The 20,269-nt window shown below is 37.9% G+C and overlaps 1 protein-coding gene across 2 annotated transcripts in view; it reads left to right on the top strand.

Moving 5' to 3' along the window:
* CLTC (clathrin heavy chain) overlaps window positions 1–9,906 on the top strand; it is a 90,408-nt gene extending 80,502 nt beyond the window's left edge. For both annotated transcript variants that reach the window (XM_063455272.1, XM_063455281.1), the window contains 2 exons: window positions 8,095–8,170; window positions 8,643–9,906. In XM_063455272.1, coding sequence (XP_063311342.1) covers window positions 8,095–8,170; window positions 8,643–8,770 — 204 coding nt within the window. In that variant the 3' untranslated portion in view covers window positions 8,771–9,906. The remainder of the gene's footprint in view (window positions 1–8,094; window positions 8,171–8,642) is intronic.
* Window positions 9,907–20,269: the final 10,363 nt, after the last annotated feature.

Here is a 20,269-nt window from a genome sequence, read left to right as displayed (position 1 = left end):
CACTCCTGAGTGAAAGTCATTCTAAGACTATAAATACTAGGGATTATTTGTAGTAATTATAGTACAAGGAGGATTATAGGCACAATCCCTCAAAGCTATGCCTGTTTTCAAGCAGTTTGATAAAAACTGGGGGGGATACCCTTGCACAACAAGCAATCTCCCTTTGTCTCCAACGCCAGAATGAGGAATTTCAATTCCATACAATATTTGCATTGACCCAAAAGGGTTAACGGTGAATGTGGTGCTGAAAGATCTGCAACAATCCACTGTGCATGAATTCTGCTATAGCCAGGCCCTCTGTCTTTTGTTTGAACATGGGCATGCAATTAGTGACTTACATCATCCAAATTTTGTAGGGAATAGAGTTAAAATGATAGATATAGAGAGAGATCTGTGTATATATATATTGCCTCCAAACACCACTGCCACCTGATTTACTCACTTTTTAAAAAAAAAAAAAAGTTTGTTTGGTTCTCTAAGAATGTTTTTAATGTCTTTTAGAAGTGTTTGGTAAAATTGAAGACACATTCTAAAAGTTATAACCATTACAGCTCATTGTCTAGTCTATCTGTGCTATCAAAGTTTTTGGGGGTGTTTTAGGGGGGTGGGGGTGGGTGTATGTTTTTGGGTTTTTTTTTTTAGTGGGTATGTTTCTATGAATGTTGTCTCTGAAAAAGCGAATATGAGCTGTGATAGTCATTCTGCTTAGAATACTCCTTTAAATAACTAGATATTGATTTAATGGATCAATGAGGAGATGCTGATGCCCACCTTCATGGCTGAGAACATCAGAATTGACTATTTCTATGGGAATTGTGATTAGATGAGAATTGATTCTGATTTTAGCCCTGGGGGCAAAGCCAGCAGACCTGCACAGCACTGAAAATAAGATGAGTTAGCCAGAGGGCTAAGTAGCGTTTTTAACACTAACACTATAGGGTCAGGGATACATGTTTATGTTCCTGACCCTATAGTGTTCCTTTTGATAGGATACAATAAAATAGAAGTCATACCTGTAACAGAGGCTGAGGACATTACTCTGTAATGTGGCATTTCTTTTTAATTTCCTTAAGTTCACCCCTCGCATTCTTCCAGTTGCTGTATAGACAAAGGTATTCTCCCCTTGTATAACAGATTTAGGGATATAAATTAATTACATTAAAGGGGTAGGGAGGGACAGGGAGATAAACTAAAACTTTTTTTTTTCTCTTCTTCTTCTTCTTCAGAAGCAGTATTTGATGGCTCTCTCAGTAATTTTATAATGGGATAAGTTAGACTCTAGCAGTTTTACTCCATACTTGGAAACAGTGGAATTGCTCTGTTAACCAGTAGCAGCCATAACACAGCTGCTATCATTTTGCACACAGCCTGGCTCACATGTCCGCAGTTATGTGTTTTTTTTTTGTTTTTTTTTGTTTTGTTTTTTTTTCCTATGAAAAGATTGTTCAGTCCAACTTGTGTATGTACTAACTTTTTGTATAAATAGGTAGCTACAGCTCTAAGCCAATCAGTGGCAATGGTGCTTGAACAATCCGCACTGAGAATTTGGCGTTAAGCCGTTTGTAAATGGTTTAACTTCTAAAGGTGTGCCAGTGCTCTTGGCACCATAAATTAATTTTGTTGAAGTTGTTATAGTGCTCAGTGGTTGTTTTTTTTTTTGAGATACAAAATGTATCATACATATATGTGCTTGGTGCATTAAAGTAAGCATGAAGAAACAGAATATTTGTCGAATACCATAAAGTTACATTCTGTTCAGTTTTTCCTGTTTGCAGTGTTAAATTCTGAAATGCTGGAAGTTGAGGCTTACTGTTGCATTAAGCTGGATACAGGAAGTATTTGCTATTTTAATTAGAATGTATTGAATTGTATTGCATATTTTATAATTTTTACCTTTGGGTTTTTCCCCCCATTGTTACAGAAACTTGCTAGCCTGATGTTTCTTACTGCAGCCATGCTGATGATGTTGCACTACAACTACCTTTTTTCTCAGTCGGCATCTCCTGACCGAGAACTATGGGATTTGAAGTTCAACATTTGAGAGGCCACATTTAGACTCAACAATTTAGCTGACTTTGTTTTACTCTAAATACATGATAGGCACTTAAAAAAAAAAACTTCTGCAGATAACACATGTTCTGGACCGTTCTGTTGTATTGATAAGTAAAGCTAAATAACTTCATCTGTGTTCCAGATTTTGATGAATTCAGGCTTGGGATGGTATTATGATATTTCTGCTCATCTGGCATAGAAAAAGTAAATCAATACACATGCCTCTTGTGTACCCTGTTATTTTTCCTTATGTATTTTTATATAATTTTTTAATTCCCAATTGCTTTTTATTTTATTTTATTTTTGCTTATTCTTCCTTTTTTATGCTTACTATTGAAATTGATTTTCTAAGCTGCACCCTCTGAATTCCTTTGCAGGTTGATGCAATAAAGGAAAAGGTGAAAGTTGATTCTTGTTTTCCATCTTTAAACCTGGAAGACTAAGTCTAAAGAATCTGCATGAGTTTCTCACTCCTCTCCCTTTCCTTCTTTTTTCTTTCTTTTTTTTTTTTTTATAATATTACGTATTGCTGCTGCTTTTTTCTTTTCCAAACCTAAACTCACCAAGCCTCTGCCAACCGTTTAAAACAGAACTAAAATAGTTAGAATTAGGAGATTTTTCTAGTAGTTTTGTTGCTACTAATTGCCTAATATCTACTTATATAGGTTCTGCAGAATTGGTTCACAGTTACTAATGTAAATTTATCAAGACATAGTCAATATAAACATTAATTTGAAGGATGGTACAGTTTAAACTGTATCTTTGCAACAGATTTACATTTTCCTTTTGGCTAGTTAGGCAAACTTCAATCCTTATTCCAAAATGTATGTAACAATTTCAGTAAAAAAAACCCGTTTATAACATTGGCCAGGAGCTTTCATCAATGGTGTATAGAACCTTAGGGCTGTATGCTGATGTTCAAATGCCACAAATTAAGAGATTTACCTTTTTCTAAAGCCATGGTTAATTTAAGCATTCACATGAATCTCGAGTATGTTCAGATATGTCTAGTTGTTTGCATTCTTGAACTGTGATCCATTTCCAAATCTCTTGTTTTTACTAATAAGTTGCTGACCGTAGGCAAAGTACTAATTAGTCATTTACAGAAGTGTCCTTTCCTACTTTACTCCAGTGCTCGGTTCTTATGGTGTCAATGTTCATTTTTGACGTTTAATGGTAAGGCTTTGTATCATAAATCAAAGTTTGCAAGTATTCATGTTGAGATTGGGACATTAAGAGCCTTACGATTTCAAATATGCAGGGTTAAACCATTTGAGATTAACAAAACGCTTATTTTTGTCTCAAATGATGAATTCACCTCAAAGCAGATTATTAGCATTAAGTGGAAAATTATATTTTGTCTGTTCAAAAAAAATAAGTGCCCAAATCATTGTTGGCACAGTGTACCCACCCTACTCCCTCCTTCCCCATGGCTCCGTTCTGAGAAAATTGTATCGGGATAGGTTATATTTTTCAGTTTTGTTTCCCAAAATTAAACTTTCTCAAATGATCTCTTTGAAAGCAGCAGCTCCCATACAATCAAAATGACCAGGAAAAGCCCCTTTGTTTTTGTAAAGCAAACTTCATCCTGCCAGTTTTTAGAATAACTGTATAAACTGAAGCAATTGCTGGTAAAATTGCTTGTTTAAAAGTCCTGATTAAATTGAGCAGTGTAATAATTACCACAGGATTATTAAAAAGAATTCTACTAATATACAGTTAGTGTTGGGTAGCATTAGAAGCTTAGAAGTAACTATGTTACAAACATAGTTGACAGTATGTTAAAGGAAAGTGCCACCCAATTCGATCTCCCATGAGGCCAAGCCTAGCTGAAAGTGGTAGGAGTTATTGTCATTCATATGTTGAAAGCAGGTTCGCTCTAAACCTAAAACATGGGGGTACATTACACATATTCTTTTTTGTAAGCCTTTGCTTTTTTTAGGTGGTTCAATGGCCTGCAGTTAAAAGTGCAGGATCATTATGGTGTTGCCCTTTTTATTGGCAACTCTCTTAACGTGCCATTTTTTTAAATAGGTTGTTAAAGTGAATCTGGAATATCCAGATTTCAGGAGGTTTTCTATTTGTGTTTTATTTTTACTTTTTAATTTTTTTTTTAAATCAATCCTCCTTTCTAGCACAATATGTTCTTCCCAAAGTGGGGAGCTACACACAAGACCCCAATTTCAACATGACATTATTATTATTATTATTATTATTGAAAAGGTTATAAGTGCCTATTAACCCTTTTGTTACTACGGTAATATTTAGCAGACATGTTTGATTGGCTACATCAATTCCAGGCATTTTAAGATGCCAATCCTACTGGAGTCACCTTCATGTTAACATGCATTTATGTATAGAAAGCTATGCACCTTTTGGACACCATAGGATTGGGTGCACTGCTTTACTTTTTAATTATTAGGAAAAATGCCTTCTGTAGCTGACAAAGTGTGTGTTTTGTGTGAAAACAGAAAAGGTAAATTTTAAACCTCCAGTAAATGATAGCATGTATAAAGCAGCCATTGCAAGTACATCTTCATGTTCTTAGTGCTTAGACTGATGCATTTCTGTGGGATTTGTCTTAGGATTTTGCATTTTTAGGTTTCACGTCTTGCTTCAGTTCTTTAGCCTATACTTTTCATGCACATATAAAATGCTAACTGGAAAATGACGCAACCCCCAAAATGCATGTTTCCTAGGGAGTTTTAGCTCTGCATCTTATTGCAGCCTCTGTGGAAAAGCCTTTTTAAGGGTTTTAAAATCTTACTAACCATGTTAGGATAGTGATTGGAATGGCCAAACCTATGTTAATTGTGTACATTTTAGCTATATCAATTTTCAGTGGTATGAAAATAGGTTTGTCAGGATGAGTGTTAGGAATTAGTCTTTAAAGCATCATGAACCCATGTAAGCCATTTTGACACTAATGGTGATGCAATGGAAGCATGGCTGAGAGTGAGTAGCAGTCCACGGCCTCCTGCGTGCATTTATACTCAAGTAATTTGGCTAGACTAGTAAACCTAATCATGGACACTAGTCTTAGGAGATACCCTAACAACTCCAGTAACCATTTTGATATACCTCTCAACAATCCTGGGTATGATTGGACAGTACAGATTGGGGACCCTTGCTCAGCCATCCCACATTTTTGTTATAACATGAATACTAGCGAAGAGCCTACACAAAGTGCAGGGATAGCTAGGCCATTGCGGAACATTCCTGCCCATGCTAGCACACTTCCATGTTGCATGTGAACAGCCTTGGCTGGCAGAGCTTCTAGTGCACTAAGCATGCATGCTTTTTGGGAGTGGCTGCATGTTTCAGGCACACTTTCTTTTTGGCTCTGAACACTTAACTCTTCCCATCCTGGTTTCATACTTCCCAGTATTGTGAGTTAATGCTAACAGTGGTTATATATAGAAAAGTGGAACCCACCCAGAATACGTGAAATATAAAACAGAATAACCTGTTAAGTAGATATTCCGGTATATGTTTCTGTATAAATAAATCAAAAAGCTAACATAGCGTAAAAATATATTAAATATTAGGTCTCAATATATGTGATATAGGTACACTCACAAACGAATGAGAAAAACGAGCCTTTCACCCACTCAGGGGTACTCTGACGAAAATGAGCGGTAGTCTTCCAACCAGATATGTGAATAAAGAATAAGAATATAGTGAAGCACGTATGTAAAAAAGTATAACAAATTTATTGGTCGCACTTACACTTCAGTAGTAAAAAAGAGGCATATCTCCAAATAATTATGGACCTCCTGATGTGCTAATGCTAACAGTGCACTGTAAAAATTCAAGTGCTTTCATGAATGCCACTCCATTATGGTGTTGCTGTTTTGACCCAACATTTTTTTTAATTATTATTATTTGGAAGTATTGGTTTTATTTTAAATTGATACCTCTTTAAGAAAATATTTTGATTTGGACAAAGACTTCAGTATTCTACAACAATTAAATACCAGTGTAAACATTGGAACTATGCAAATTCTTTGCAGTAGATTAGACTTGCCATATTTTCTTAGAGGATAGGAGAGTTGGACACACCCATACTCTCATACATATCTTAGAAAGGAACTGTTGTTTCCAAGGATTTTTAATATTCTGTTTACATTTCCACTATATCAGGGATCAAAATATCATCTAGCCGTTGGAGAGTGAACATTTAGCCCTGACAAGTCATTTTTAAAGTCTGGCTAGAAACATAGGATTTAACATTTTAAGCCCTTCTCTAGATTTAGCAAATATGTTTAAAAAAAATACATGTCAAAATCCACATATTAATCATGGAACCATATTGGCCTATGGCCTCTCCATCACTGGTGGAGAAAGGAGATGACTTTTGATCTCTCCTGTATGACAAATTTCAGCAGGTGATTTTTTTCGTGTTGCCATGGTGACCTGATGCCCTTGCTATGCGAAGGATTGCTTTGGGTTATAAGATGGATTTTATTTAATTACAGTAGATTCTGGAAACCTGCCCTGCATTATTTTTTGCAATGCTTTATTTATTTATTTATTTATTTTTTGGTCAGAATGTATCCTCAAGCAATTATAGTCAACTGTTTTTATTTCCTCAGGGTAGAATGTGTGGCTAAAATGCATAAAAAAAGTTTTTGAAGTGAGATGGCATGCATTTGCCAGCTTAAACTTGTGGTTTTTGTTTGGCTGTTTTAATTTTGTATAAATATATATATATATATATAATTTTATTTTTATTTTGGCATGAGAAAAAAAATGATCCAAACAATCTTGCGTTCCTTGAATTTGTGAACCATTGCTTTGCTTGAGTATGGAGTGGGAACCTGCATTAGGCATTGTTTAGGTGGTGTCTTCCAGCCCTTTCTGCTCATAGTCCTTCAGTACTGGAATATGAATTGACTCATACATAGTCTGCTAAGAAGATACGTTATTTCAGATTCCCACATCTACACCTGCCCATTCCTCCTCTTCTGAAAACCTATCGAGGTTGGCCATTATGGATTCTCAATATGCTAGCTGTATAATGAATCTGTGTCTGAGGCACTTTGCTACGATTGCTGATATAGGGTCATATCGAGCGTCACAATGAAGCACATGTGAGACATGGTCAGAATGAGGCCCAGAGCATCAGTTCTGAAGGAAATGCCTTTGAAATGAGGTCAGGGAAAATTTCATAGAAATTCTGATTTGCATGTTTTTTTTGTGTTTTTGTATTTTTTTCATTTTTTTTTTTTTTTTTTGCTTTAACAAGCATCAAAACTTGTATTTTAACACCTTACTTTTATTGTGTATCTGGAATTATAAACCATATTGTCCAGTATTTGGGAGCAACGTGTATGTCTATCTGCAAGATGTTTATTTTACTGTATTCATGTAAAGCAGTAGTACACCTAGATAGATATTGGATTATGGGCCTGGCTTGTGTGCGGTTACTGAAAAAAGGACTTCTACTAGGTACAGATATGCCGACAGCATCTTCATACCATTTTTAAAAAAAAAGGAGCATTTTCCCCATTAAAAACGTCTGTCCTTTCATTCTGTGAACTGCAAATATATAGGATAGTGACTGTTAATCTAAAAACACTTCTGAAGCCCAGGTACTCTGTTTTCTGTACATCAACCTTTTCTTTTATTCCTGATCACATATCAAATCCCAGAACAAACTCGTGTTAGTTTTTAATAGCAATATTTTATATTTTGTTGCATATTGAAACAAAGCTACCAAGAGAAAAATATACGATATAAAAACATTAAATATTTCCCATATCTTTATACCATTACAATGCCCACCGTACCACTGCTTTAACACAGATATAAGTAAGAAGTGCACTGGAAAAAATCTCAAATGTTGTATTTATGTAAATAAGCATATTAAGGGATAGTTCTTTACTGCATCACAAGGCTACAATTGGTTGTAAGCGTATAACTGTTTCAAGAGAAAGTTTGTCTTAAGAATTATTAAGGCTTTTCCACCACATGCCATCAAATAGGCATTATTGCCCATGTTGTGCATTTCTAAATATGTTTTATTTTCCTGTTTTCAAGGTTGATAAGCTAGATGCATCAGAATCGCTAAGGAAAGAAGAAGAACAAGCAACAGAGACACAGCCCATAGTTTATGGTAATTGTCTCTTCGTATAATGCCCATGCAACTTATAACTTATTGATGCACTACAGTCCCTATAAAAACTACACGTGAAATATTATAAGATGTTTACTTGATGCTCAATTGATACAGTCCATAAGAACCAAATGCCTTTTAATCCATACCCGAACAAATAGATCTATCCAGAACCAAGGATTGGTTCTGCAGATTTTAAAGTACAACATCTGCAGTACAAGTACTTTGCCAGCCGTAAGCATGTAGTTTTAGAACATCTGTCTTTAACCATCCCTTATACAGAGCATTTTTTGTGCTTTTCTTTAGGTATTTTGGTTTACGTAGGCACTATGAATTTAATATAAGTTAAAAAAAAAAGTGTCTCTTTAGTTCTGAATAGCACTTAGGTACCTCTTTAAATAGATGTAAAGAAAATGTCTTAGGTTTGACACAGCATGATTTGCATGGTTTAACACTTTTTGTTCTGTTATAGGCCAGCCACAGCTGATGTTGACAGCAGGACCCAGTGTTCCAGTAGTACCTCCTCAAGCACCATACGGCTACGGTTATGCTGCACCTGCCTACGGACAGCCCCAACCTAGTTTTGGTTATACCATGTAAGATAATAGGGCTGCAACCTCTGAACCTGAGCTATTTTCTTACTGAATACCACCGTCCCTCTTCTGCCTCTCAACTCATAACAGGGAAAGCTGCAGAGTTTGGCTCCGTGTTCTCAAACCTTTTCTTTCATGAAGGACAATTTTTTTTTTTTCTTCTACATCATTTTTGGATCACACCTCCATTCATTTTATTTTATTTTTTTGTTTCACATTCCATATTCTCTAGAATTAAACTGTTTATTTTGATGGGATTAGTTTTTGAATGCTTGTGTAAGTGGGCTTTCTTTTAATTTCATTTTATTTGGGGTTTTTGTTTTTGTTTTCCAAAGGACTGCTTTTTAAAAACCTCTTCAATACCAGGGGCATTGCAGAGCAATGTGTGTCTGGCCCCCTGCTATAGAAAAGGCTTGCGCTAACCACTGCACCCCCTACAGGATCTGCAATGCATTACAAATAAGTTTGGTAGACTCTGGCAGGAAAGGGGGTTTTCAATGCTAGCAGTCTGTGAAGAATCTGATTTGCACTCTGTAGTGTTAGGAAAAAAACGTAATATTGACTCAGAAATTGATGTATGTAAGCAGCTTATGTACTGTCTTATCTAAATGCATATAAATCTAATTGTATATTCAGAAAAGAAAAAAAGTTTCTATTCCACATGCAAGACTGCCAATGAGAAAAGAACACTAATCTACATATTCTACACCACACTTGCTGTGCAGCTCTATTTTAGCAACAGCCAAGACATTCTTGCGTAAACGAAAATCAAAAACGCCAGTCGTGTAAGGGAATCTTCATTTACGCATATAAAATATGCTAGTGTGTGTAGCTCACTCCATAATGAACAGATGGCCCTATATTGTGCTGTACCCTGTGCTTTTATTTTTTTGTGGGACCATTTCATTCAGGAACAAAGAAGGCACCATGATTCCAGTCTATGTACTCTCCCCCCTTCTATTCCCTGAGGTTTGTGTATGTTGGATATTGTGGTGTTCTTAGGTCACTGTTTTGAGTGTACAGAGGAGAGAATTTAAACAACAAAGAAAAAAAAATGCTGTTCAGTTTTGTTTGTGCAATTTGAAATGACAGATTTAAAAAGAAAACAATGAAATAAAATTACTGGACTGTGGACATATTATACATTTTAGAGTTTTTATGATTATTTTGTTCCCATAATTAGAGAATATTTTATTTTATATATTTTCTATTGAGAATAACCCTTCAGATACTTGCAGTATTGTGCAATTCTATTAATCTTAAATGTTGTCAATATTGGTGTTCCATTGGTGTATTTATTTCTAGCAGTCTCTCACAATTAACCTCTTGGGTAGAGCTCACAGTCTAAATTATAACAATCTAGTCCTTGATTCTGTGCTAACAAGTAATTGCCAGAGCTCAATGTCACTAACAATCCAAAAATGTGCATATTGCTTGCTATTATAGGGTTAGGTCAACAAGATTGTTACTGTATCTTAATGTGATGAATCAGCCAGTACTCGTATTTTAAAATTAACTTTTTTTTTTTTATTATTATTATTAAAGTGGTAAGATAAGCTATTCCTGTGTACAGATGAAGGTAACCTCTGCTCCCTGCTCTACAGGGAGATATATAGCATGGAATAAGTGCAAGAGAGGAAGAAGAAAAGCAGTCTTAGGAAAAATAAAGTACACCCTCTTTGAAAGCTATGGTTTTACACATCAGGACATAATTATCTGTTCCTTAGCAGGTTTTAAAATTGGGTAAATAAAACTTCAGATGAACGACACATGGCCTATTACATGGCATCATAATTTAACAAAAATAAAGCCAAAATGGAGATGTTTTCTCTATTTTTACTTTATTTTTGTTAAATCATGACACTGTGGAATATGTCTTGTGTTGTTAATCTGAGGTTGTATTTTCCGAATTCTAATTTTAAAACCTGCTAAGGAACAGATTATGTCCTGATGTGTAAAACCATAACATTTGAAGAGTGTTCTTTTTCCCATGACTGTATATGCAAAACATTATGGGATATGGATTCACATAGGCAAAGTAGATGCAGAGCTCAATGACACTCCTAAAAAAGCTTAGATATTTGGTATGTGATATTTTATAAAAGGTATCCTAAATTCACTAACTATATGGGCATGAACAGGGTAGGCAACATAGGGCATCTGTCAAAGTCAGGTACATTCAGAACACTTGCTGTAGATGCACTGGCACGAAAAGTGAACAGTGTTGGGAATAAAGAAAATCCACATTTTGCTTACCCTAAATGTATTTTTTCTTGGGATTCGAGGCAGGGCACATACATTCGGAATATCCACTGTGTCCTTAAGGAAAGGCAGGAAATAAGGATAAATTAAGCCCCTCCTAATCCCCCTTCCTTATTAAGAGCATACAGAGCATTAAACTGGAAGAAAAAAAATTCAATAGGGGGAAACGTGCATTGCCTCTAATTATAAGGGAATACACATTTACGGTAAGTACAATTATGATTCCTCCTCCCAAATTAGTCAGTGCATTGACATTGGGGACTATCCAGCAATTCCAGAGGGTGGACATGTCTTCACCACACCTTGTGACACCTTACGGCTAAAAATAGTATTCCCAGAGGCCTCTGTTACAAATCGGATACCTATACTTTTACTGGCATTATTAATTAGACATAAACAGTCACAAAACCTTCTGATGCCTACGATACCACATTGAGACTATGGACTTCATTATTGTGCATGCCTACTTTTGTGTTTAAAAATAAAATAAAAGTATGCAGGCACCCTTTCTGCCATATGAGCTGGCAGAAAGGGTGTCTTCAATCGCCTTTTGAAGTGTAGTCTCTCTGATCTCTGTAGTCTAATTTGGGCATCAAGAAGATAATGCCAACAGGAGGTGATATGTATATAGCACTTTATCCACACGTCATAATAAATCAATTAAAGGCCAATAGCATGATGATACCACATGGATAGAGCACAGACACGGAGGAAATAATATAGCTGTGCCTAATGTTTACATGGAGACGTTGAATCTCTATGTCTACCTAGTATTAACTCCCTAATATCTGAGATGTTTCACAGCAAAATGTTACTTCAAGATAATTGAAACCTATAGAAAAAAAAATCCAAATCTCTCAAAAGAGCTATATCTCTTCATACAACGTCCACAAATGCAGTCTACCTATATATGTGCATAAATGGTACACATCAGTGTGTAGCGAAAGGGGGGGGGGAGGGAGAGGGAGAGGGAAGGGTTGGATCCCTTTAACTTTGGCTGCAATAACACATCAATGTCCTAAGTAAATAGGAATTAAACATACTACATCCATAAACTTTTTTTTATTTATTTAATTCTTGCCAAAAATACCTAAACACTCCAATTGCCCTCCTGGATGTTTCTTTTCAGGAATTGGTTCAGTTAGATCACACCACAAGAAGAGATTGAGGAAGCTCTGATTTGGTTAAGTCCTTAAATAGAGAATTGTATTTAGAATATAAGTCTCATAATCAGGACATAATAGATGATTCACCCTTAATTTTAAATCATTCATGAAATAATGGAGCTATCAAACCCATAATTAAAAGGCATTGGCATATTCTAAAGATGACTCTTTAGAAAATATTATTGTTCCATGATGAAAAATCACTTTTTGGGGAAATAGGAGTCTAAAACAATATTTTTAACAGTACTTCTAAAGCACCAACTAATAGACTTTTTTCTTTTTTTTTTTTTTTTTTTAATGTTCAGGTAGCCTTTTTCAATATGGCTACTGCGTACCCTGTAGGAGTCTTAAATCAGAAAAACGTAAGTTTGCCCAGTTAACAGTCAACGGAAAGTTACTTAAGATCAAACAACTTATCACTTGCCATTCAACTACAGGGAGTGCAGAATTATTAGGCAAGTTGTATTTTTGAGGATTCATTTTATTATTGAACAACAACCATGTTCTCAATGAACCCAAAAAACTCATTAATATCAAAGCTGAATATTTTTGGAAGTAGTTTTTAGTTTGTTTTTAGTTTTAGCTATTTTAGGGGGATATCTGTGTGTGCAGGTGACTATTACTGTGCATAATTATTAGGCAACTTAACAAAAAACAAATATATACCCATTTCAATTATTTATTTTTACCAGTGAAACCAATATAACATCTCAACATTCACAAATATACATTTCTGACATACAAAAACAAATCAGTGGCCAATATAGCCACCTTTCTTTGCAAGGACACTCAAAAGCCTGCCATCCATGGATTCTGTCAGTGTTTTGATCTGTTCACCATCAACATTGCGTGCAGAAGCAACCACAGCCTCCCAGACACTGTTCAGAGAGGTGTACTGTTTTCCCTCCTTGTAAATCTCACATTTGATGATGGACCAGAGGTTCTCAATGGGGTTCAGATCAGGTGAACAAGGAGGCCATGTCATTAGATTTTCTTCTTTTATACCCTTTCTTGACAGCCACGCTGTGGAGTACTTGGACGCGTGTGATGGAGCATTGTCCTGCATGAAAATCATGTTTTTCTTGAAGGATGCAGACTTCTTCCTGTACCACTGCTTGAAGAAGGTGTCTTCCAGAAACTGGCAGTAGGACTGGGAGTTGAGCTTTACTCCATCTTCAACCCGAAAAGGCCCCACAAGCTCATCTTTGATGATACCAGCCCAAACCAGTACTCCACCTCCACCTTGCTGGCGTCTGAGTCGGACTGGAGCTCTATGCCCTTTACCAATCCAGCCACGGGCCCATCCATCTGGCCCATCAAGACTCACTCTCATTTCATCAGTCCATAAAACCTTAGAAAAATCAGTCTTGAGATATTTCTTGGCCCAGTCTTGACGTTTCAGCTTGTGTGTCTTGTTCAGTGGTGGTCGTCTTTCAGCCTTTCTTACCTTGGCCATGTCTCTGAGTATTGCACACCTTGTGCTTTTGGGCACTCCAGTGATGTTGCAGCTCTGAAATATGGCCAAACTGGTGGCAAGTGGCATCTTGGCAGCTGCACGCTTGACTTTTCTCAGTTCATGGGCAGTTATTTTGCGCCTTGGTTTTTCCACAGGCTTCTTGCGACCCTGTTGACTATTTTGAATGAAACGCTTGATTGTTCGATGATCACGCTTCAGAAGCTTTGAAATTTTAAGAGTGCTGCATCCCTCTGCAAGATATCTCACTATTTTTGACTTTTCTGAGCCTGTCAAGTCCTTCTTTTGACCCATTTTGCCAAAGGAAAGGAAGTTGCCTAATAATTATGCACACCTGATATAGGGTGTTGATGTCATTAGATCACACCCCTTCTCATTACAGAGATGCACATCACCTAATATGCTTAATTGGTAGTAGGCTTTCGAGCCTATACAGCTTGGAGTAAGACAACATGCATAAAGAGGATGATGTGGTCAAAATACTCATTTGCCTAATAATTCTGCACTCCCTGTAATGTAGTATATACCCTGTCGTGTCCCTGTAATAAAATACATGTGGGCTGGACTATTAGGCCACTACATGTTCAAACAGAGGAGCATGTTGGGAATATTGGTAATCCGCTCTCCTATCCTAGTGTTCCAGCACATTTCTAGTGCCATCATGATCGTGACCTTAGTCACTTTACATTTATAAGGTATTAAAAGAATTACCAAACAATGGAGAGATAGGGATCTAGATAATTATGTTTTTGTTTCTATTCTACCGTTCCACTGTCCCTGGTTGTTGGTATGGGACGGAACGTACGTAATGAGTAAGTCAGGAAACCCAGGTGTCTTGTATTGAGAACTGCACGAATGTTGGTTAAGGAGCGCCTCAAAGGAATCCTATAGGGGTAATGTGTAGGTTGTATAGGAACCTGAAATGAAAACTGCCCTTGGTAGGATGGGTCTGGCCAACTAAGCATTGCCGAATGCTGAAAAACTGCGCCGGGGGAAAATGGCTGAGAGAGGCTCTATCTATGATTTTGGTTGTGTAGCTGATGCCACTGAACATTGTGATGGGATGTTGGCCACTCGATGACTATACAAGGTTCAATATGAATACCCGATACAGGTGAGGACTTGACTATAAACCCTGCAAGAGGGTTAGACTAGGCGCTAGCCATGATTTATTTAACAAGTATGGTATGTCAGGGAATCTACATATCTTGTATGGTATTTAGAACTGCACGAACATTGCGCAAGGAGTGTATCGAATACCTGTAGATGCAAAAAAATAGGTTGTAATGTATGTATGTGGCCAAGAGCAATACTGAAATATTAGAATAGCATTCCTACTGCAAAAATATTATGAGGGAGAGGTTACTTCGTGTTGCAGACAAATGATAGGAATACCCATTTCTACAAGTCAAGCGAGTAACCAAACCGTAAGGGTATACCAGAGCTTATTACCTTATTCACATACCAGCATTAACCATAATGCTATTCTGACACAATCCCCTACAATTTTTTTTAAGACTTAACTAATACTCAATAGAATCACGCCTGTAATGAATTAATAACGGTTATAATTCCCAGGTAAGCAATGTATTCAAGTAATGTAGCTAAAATTGTTAAAATAAAATAAGAATTGGGTGTCTTCTGCAAATAAGTATTTAAGTGGTATAAATAACGACAGTATTTGGATGCCTTTCTTATAGTGTACTTATATCTATTTTGGATAAGCAAATATGCAATTTGTTGTATAAGCGTGGGCTGAATGTAAGGCAATAAAAATGATTATTAACAAAAGAAAGGTGGGCACACCCGTTTAACAATAAAAATAAGGGTGCTCACTCCTAAAGCCCCATTTCCAAAAGGCTACAATACAATAGTATAATACTCAAAAGAGGAGCACAACCAACTGGAAATGCAAAAAAATAAAAATAAAACACTATTATACAAAAATACACAAAACAGGTATCAATATAATCAAACATATATAGCAAATATGCAAACAATGACTGGAAACAAAGACCCAATCCAGAAACTTGAGAAGAGGGTGAAGACGTCAAAAAACTAATAGCCCCCAACGTTTCGGCGCTATCCGCTCCCTTGATAAAGGCAAATAGTGCCCAAACGTTGGGGGCTATTAGTTTTTTGGCGTCTTCACCCTCTTCTCATGTTTCTGGATTGGGTCTATTTTTGGTATGTATTCTTTACTGTACATTTTGTCCTATTATATTAGTGCTTACACCATTTAGTTTGTACTATTTAGACCAGAATCTTTCTAACTGCTTCCTTTTTTTCCAGTCATTGTTTGCATATTTGCTATATATGTTTGATAATATTGATACTGCAATATGACTATACATTTTTTTTTTTTGCCTTTCTAGTTGGTTGTGCTCCTCTTTGAGTATTAGGCAATTAAAATGAGACAGGAAAACAATGAACGATATCCGCAGTCACTCCCATAACTTACAACCTTTGCATGGATAGATTGAGAGTCAAAATTAAGTTTTTATAGAGGTATGTGATAGGGTCAAACAGGGCCGCCATCAGGGGGTGACAACCATGACTTAGGACTTTCCCTCTCTGCACACATCGATAGCAGATATCGCTATCTATGTGTGCAGCCGCGGGCCCCCCGGCTTCCCTGTTACCGCAGAGGGGGCCCAGGCAGCACACAGCCTCTTCTCGTCTCTGCTAATAACTCTCGCGAGACCCGGTTGCCATGGCAACGCTCCGCGGGTCTCGAGAGTTATTGGAGGAGAGAAGAGGCTGTGTGCTGCCTGGGCCCCCTCTGCGGTAACAGGGAAGCCAGGGGGCCCCACCATGCCACCGGACCACCAGGGATGGAATCTCCCCCCTCCCTAGACACAGGTAAGCAGGGAGGGGAGAGAAACAATTTAAATTTTTTTTTTTTAATGTTAAAATGCCCCCCCTCACCCCAGATTGCACATTTACACACACACTACATACACTGACACTACACACACACACACACTACATACACTAACACAACACACACACATACACTGACACAACACACACACACACTGCATACACTGGCACAACACACACACACTACATACACCGACACAACACACACACTGCATACACTGACACAACACACACACACTGCATACACTAACACAACACACACACTACATACACTGACACAACACACACACACACTACATACACTGACACAACACACACACTGCATACACTGACACAACACACACGCACTACATACACTAACACAACACACACTACATACACACACTGCATACACTGGCACCACACACACACACACATGCACTAACACAACACACACACTGCATACACTGGCACCACACACACATACACTAACACAACACACACACTACATACACTGACACAACACACACACACACACACACACACACAATGCAAACACTGACACAACACACACACAATGCAAACACTGACACAACACACACACACTACATACACTGACACAACACACACACTACATACACTGACACAACACACACACACTACATACACTGACACAACACACACACTGCATATACTGACACAACACACACACTGCATACACTGACACAACACACACACACTACATACACTGACACAACACACACACTACATACACTGACACAACACACACTGCATATACTGACACAACACACACACTGCATATACTGACACAACACACACTGCATACACTGACACAGCACACACTCTGCATACACTGACACAACACACTCTGCATACACCAACACAACACACTCTGCATACACTGACACAACACACACACTCTGCATACACTGACACAACACACACTGCATACACTGACACAACACACACTGCATACACTAACACAACACACACTCTGCATACACTAACACAACATACATACTGCATACACTAACACACAGTGCATACACTAATACAATACACACACTGCATTCACTAATACAACATGCACTCTGCATACACTACACACTAACACACTCACTGCATCCACTATACTGACACACACTCTGCATTCACTACATATTAACACACTCTGCATTCACTACACTAACACACACTCTGCATTCACTACACATTAACACACTCTCTGCATTCACTACACTAACACACTTTCTGCATTCACTACACTAACACACTCTCTGCATTTACTACACATTAACACACTCTCTGCATTCACTACACATTAACACACACTCTGCATTCACTACAAATTTACACACACACTACATTCATTACACTGACACACTCTGCATTCACTACACCCTAACACACACTCTGCATTTATTACACACTAACACACACTCTGCATTCACTAAGCTATGCACACACTCTGCATTCACTACACTAACATACACTCTGCATCAACTGTACACACAGCATCCACTACACAAACATCCTGTATTCACAGTACACACACTACATCCACCACAAATTAAAACACTCTGCATTCACTATACACAGACACTGCGTCTAATACACACACTACATCCACTACAGACACTGCATCCACTAAACACATTTAATCTAGTACATACAAACACTACATCCACTACACAAACACACACTACATCACTGTACACACACTACATCCACTACTCAAACACACTCTGCGTTCACTATACACACTGCATCCGCTACACAAACACACACTCTGCATTCACTGCACAAACAGTATCTAATACACACAAACACTACATCCATTACACACATTCTAATTCACTTCCACTATACACACCACATTCAGTCCCGCATAATTGTCAGCGGACTAGGTAGGGCGTGGGCGTGCCCGGGAGGGAGGGAGCGAGCGGGGGAGGGGGGGCCCAGACCTTGTGCTTTGTGCTTTCAGGGGCCCCAAAATTTCTGATGGCAGCCCTGGGGTCAAATGAAGCGTAACACAAATATTCAGTGTGGCCGAATGGGCCATACGTACCTTATTACTCTATAGGCAAACAAGGCCTTAATGTAAACTTGAAATGTGTGACAGACCGCTTGGTCACCTAGGTCTGGGACATGTCTCATAAATGCCACCTTCCTCCAAAAAGATTATAATCACCATGATTTACTCCTCCAGCTTGTGCCTCTCAGCCCATCGCCCCTTTCCCAGGGTCCAAGTGACTCATAGGCTGGTTGGGGAACCACTGAGGCATCGTGCACCTTACTGGGAGCAAACGCTCTGGAACTCCTGATCCTTACTGGGAGCAAACTCTCTGGAACTCCTGATCCGATAGCAAAGTTGCCACGGTTCGGTAAAACTTTGAAGAGAGTGATTTCGGTCACCAAACAATCAGGGGGCTTTTTAGAGGGTTTATAGAGGAGGTGGCGAGGCATCAAGGACTTGAGGGAGCTCCATGTACCGACTGAAAGCGCCATATTTTAGGTGTCTGGGATTTCTACTCAGTGCTGTGGAACTCTGGGCCTGATCGGAGTATTGTTGCCCAGAAGACCGCTTCTCTGGAATGGCACTACTATGGTGACGAGGGCACTGGAACCCTAGTTTGTGTTCGTTTTTGTTAACCCGATGCCAAGATGTCTGGTCGCAAATTACATTATCTGCTCAGGTACAGACACCAAGGATGTCGCAATGCTATTGTTCTCCTGTAGACCCCCTGTTAAGGCCCAATGTTTAAAAGTGTGACCATTGTGCCAATAAAAATGTGCGTGCCTGTGTATCTTCATGTATGTCAATGTTTGTATTTGTCTGTATCTAGTATATAATATATATATATATATATATATATATATATATATATTTGTGGTCAGAAATTTGTATATGGAAATAGAGAAGAAGGGGAAAGTTGGTAGTGGTGTGACGAAACCAACATACGGGTAGGCCTGTACCAGAGGTAATGTAATGATGATAGTAAGTTATTAGAGGGGGTGATGGGAGGGGTCGCTCTAACAGAAAATAGCATAGGTAAGCAGTGGGGTAGAGCTTATATAGGGAAATTCCTCCGACAAATTTAGGCCAATTCGTTTTCATTCGTATATGGAACTAGAGAAGAGGGGGGAAGTTGGTAGTGGTGTGCCGAAACCAACGTATGGGTAGGCCTGTAATAAAGAGGGCAAAAGATATTGCAGAAAAACACACTTTATTGCATAATTACAATGCTAAACATTTAAAAGCTTACCTGAGTTCTTTCTCAGGATGTGGAATACAGGGAGTGCAGAATTATTAGGCAAGTTGTATTTTTTTCTTTTTTTTTATTCTTTATTTTTGGTATGCAAATAGGTACAGCAGTGCCTGTATCGCCACAGCAGCGTCAGCAGGCTCGTGTTACTTAGTCATATTGGAACAATAATGTGGCTTGGTAGGTATGCATACATTTTTAAATATATAAGAAGAAGAGAATAACGATGATTATAACAAAAACAAGCTTTGATCAATATGGTTTTAACTAAGGTAGTATAGCTCACTGGAGGTGACATTTTTGTCGCTGCTAATGTCAGACATATAAAGATCTAGAAGTCACATAAGTAAAAGTAATTGCTGGCACAAAACAGGTTAAACAATGAAAAACTTCGCTTTACTGGCGTTAACATGGCAAACCGTTCTACGTTATTCTGGTGTAGTGTAAGCATTTCT

This window comes from Pelobates fuscus, chromosome 1 (genome assembly GCF_036172605.1).
Source record: "Pelobates fuscus isolate aPelFus1 chromosome 1, aPelFus1.pri, whole genome shotgun sequence".
Classification (NCBI taxonomy): Eukaryota; Metazoa; Chordata; class Amphibia; order Anura; family Pelobatidae; genus Pelobates; species Pelobates fuscus.
This window is presented reverse-complemented; position numbering and strand designations above follow the sequence as displayed.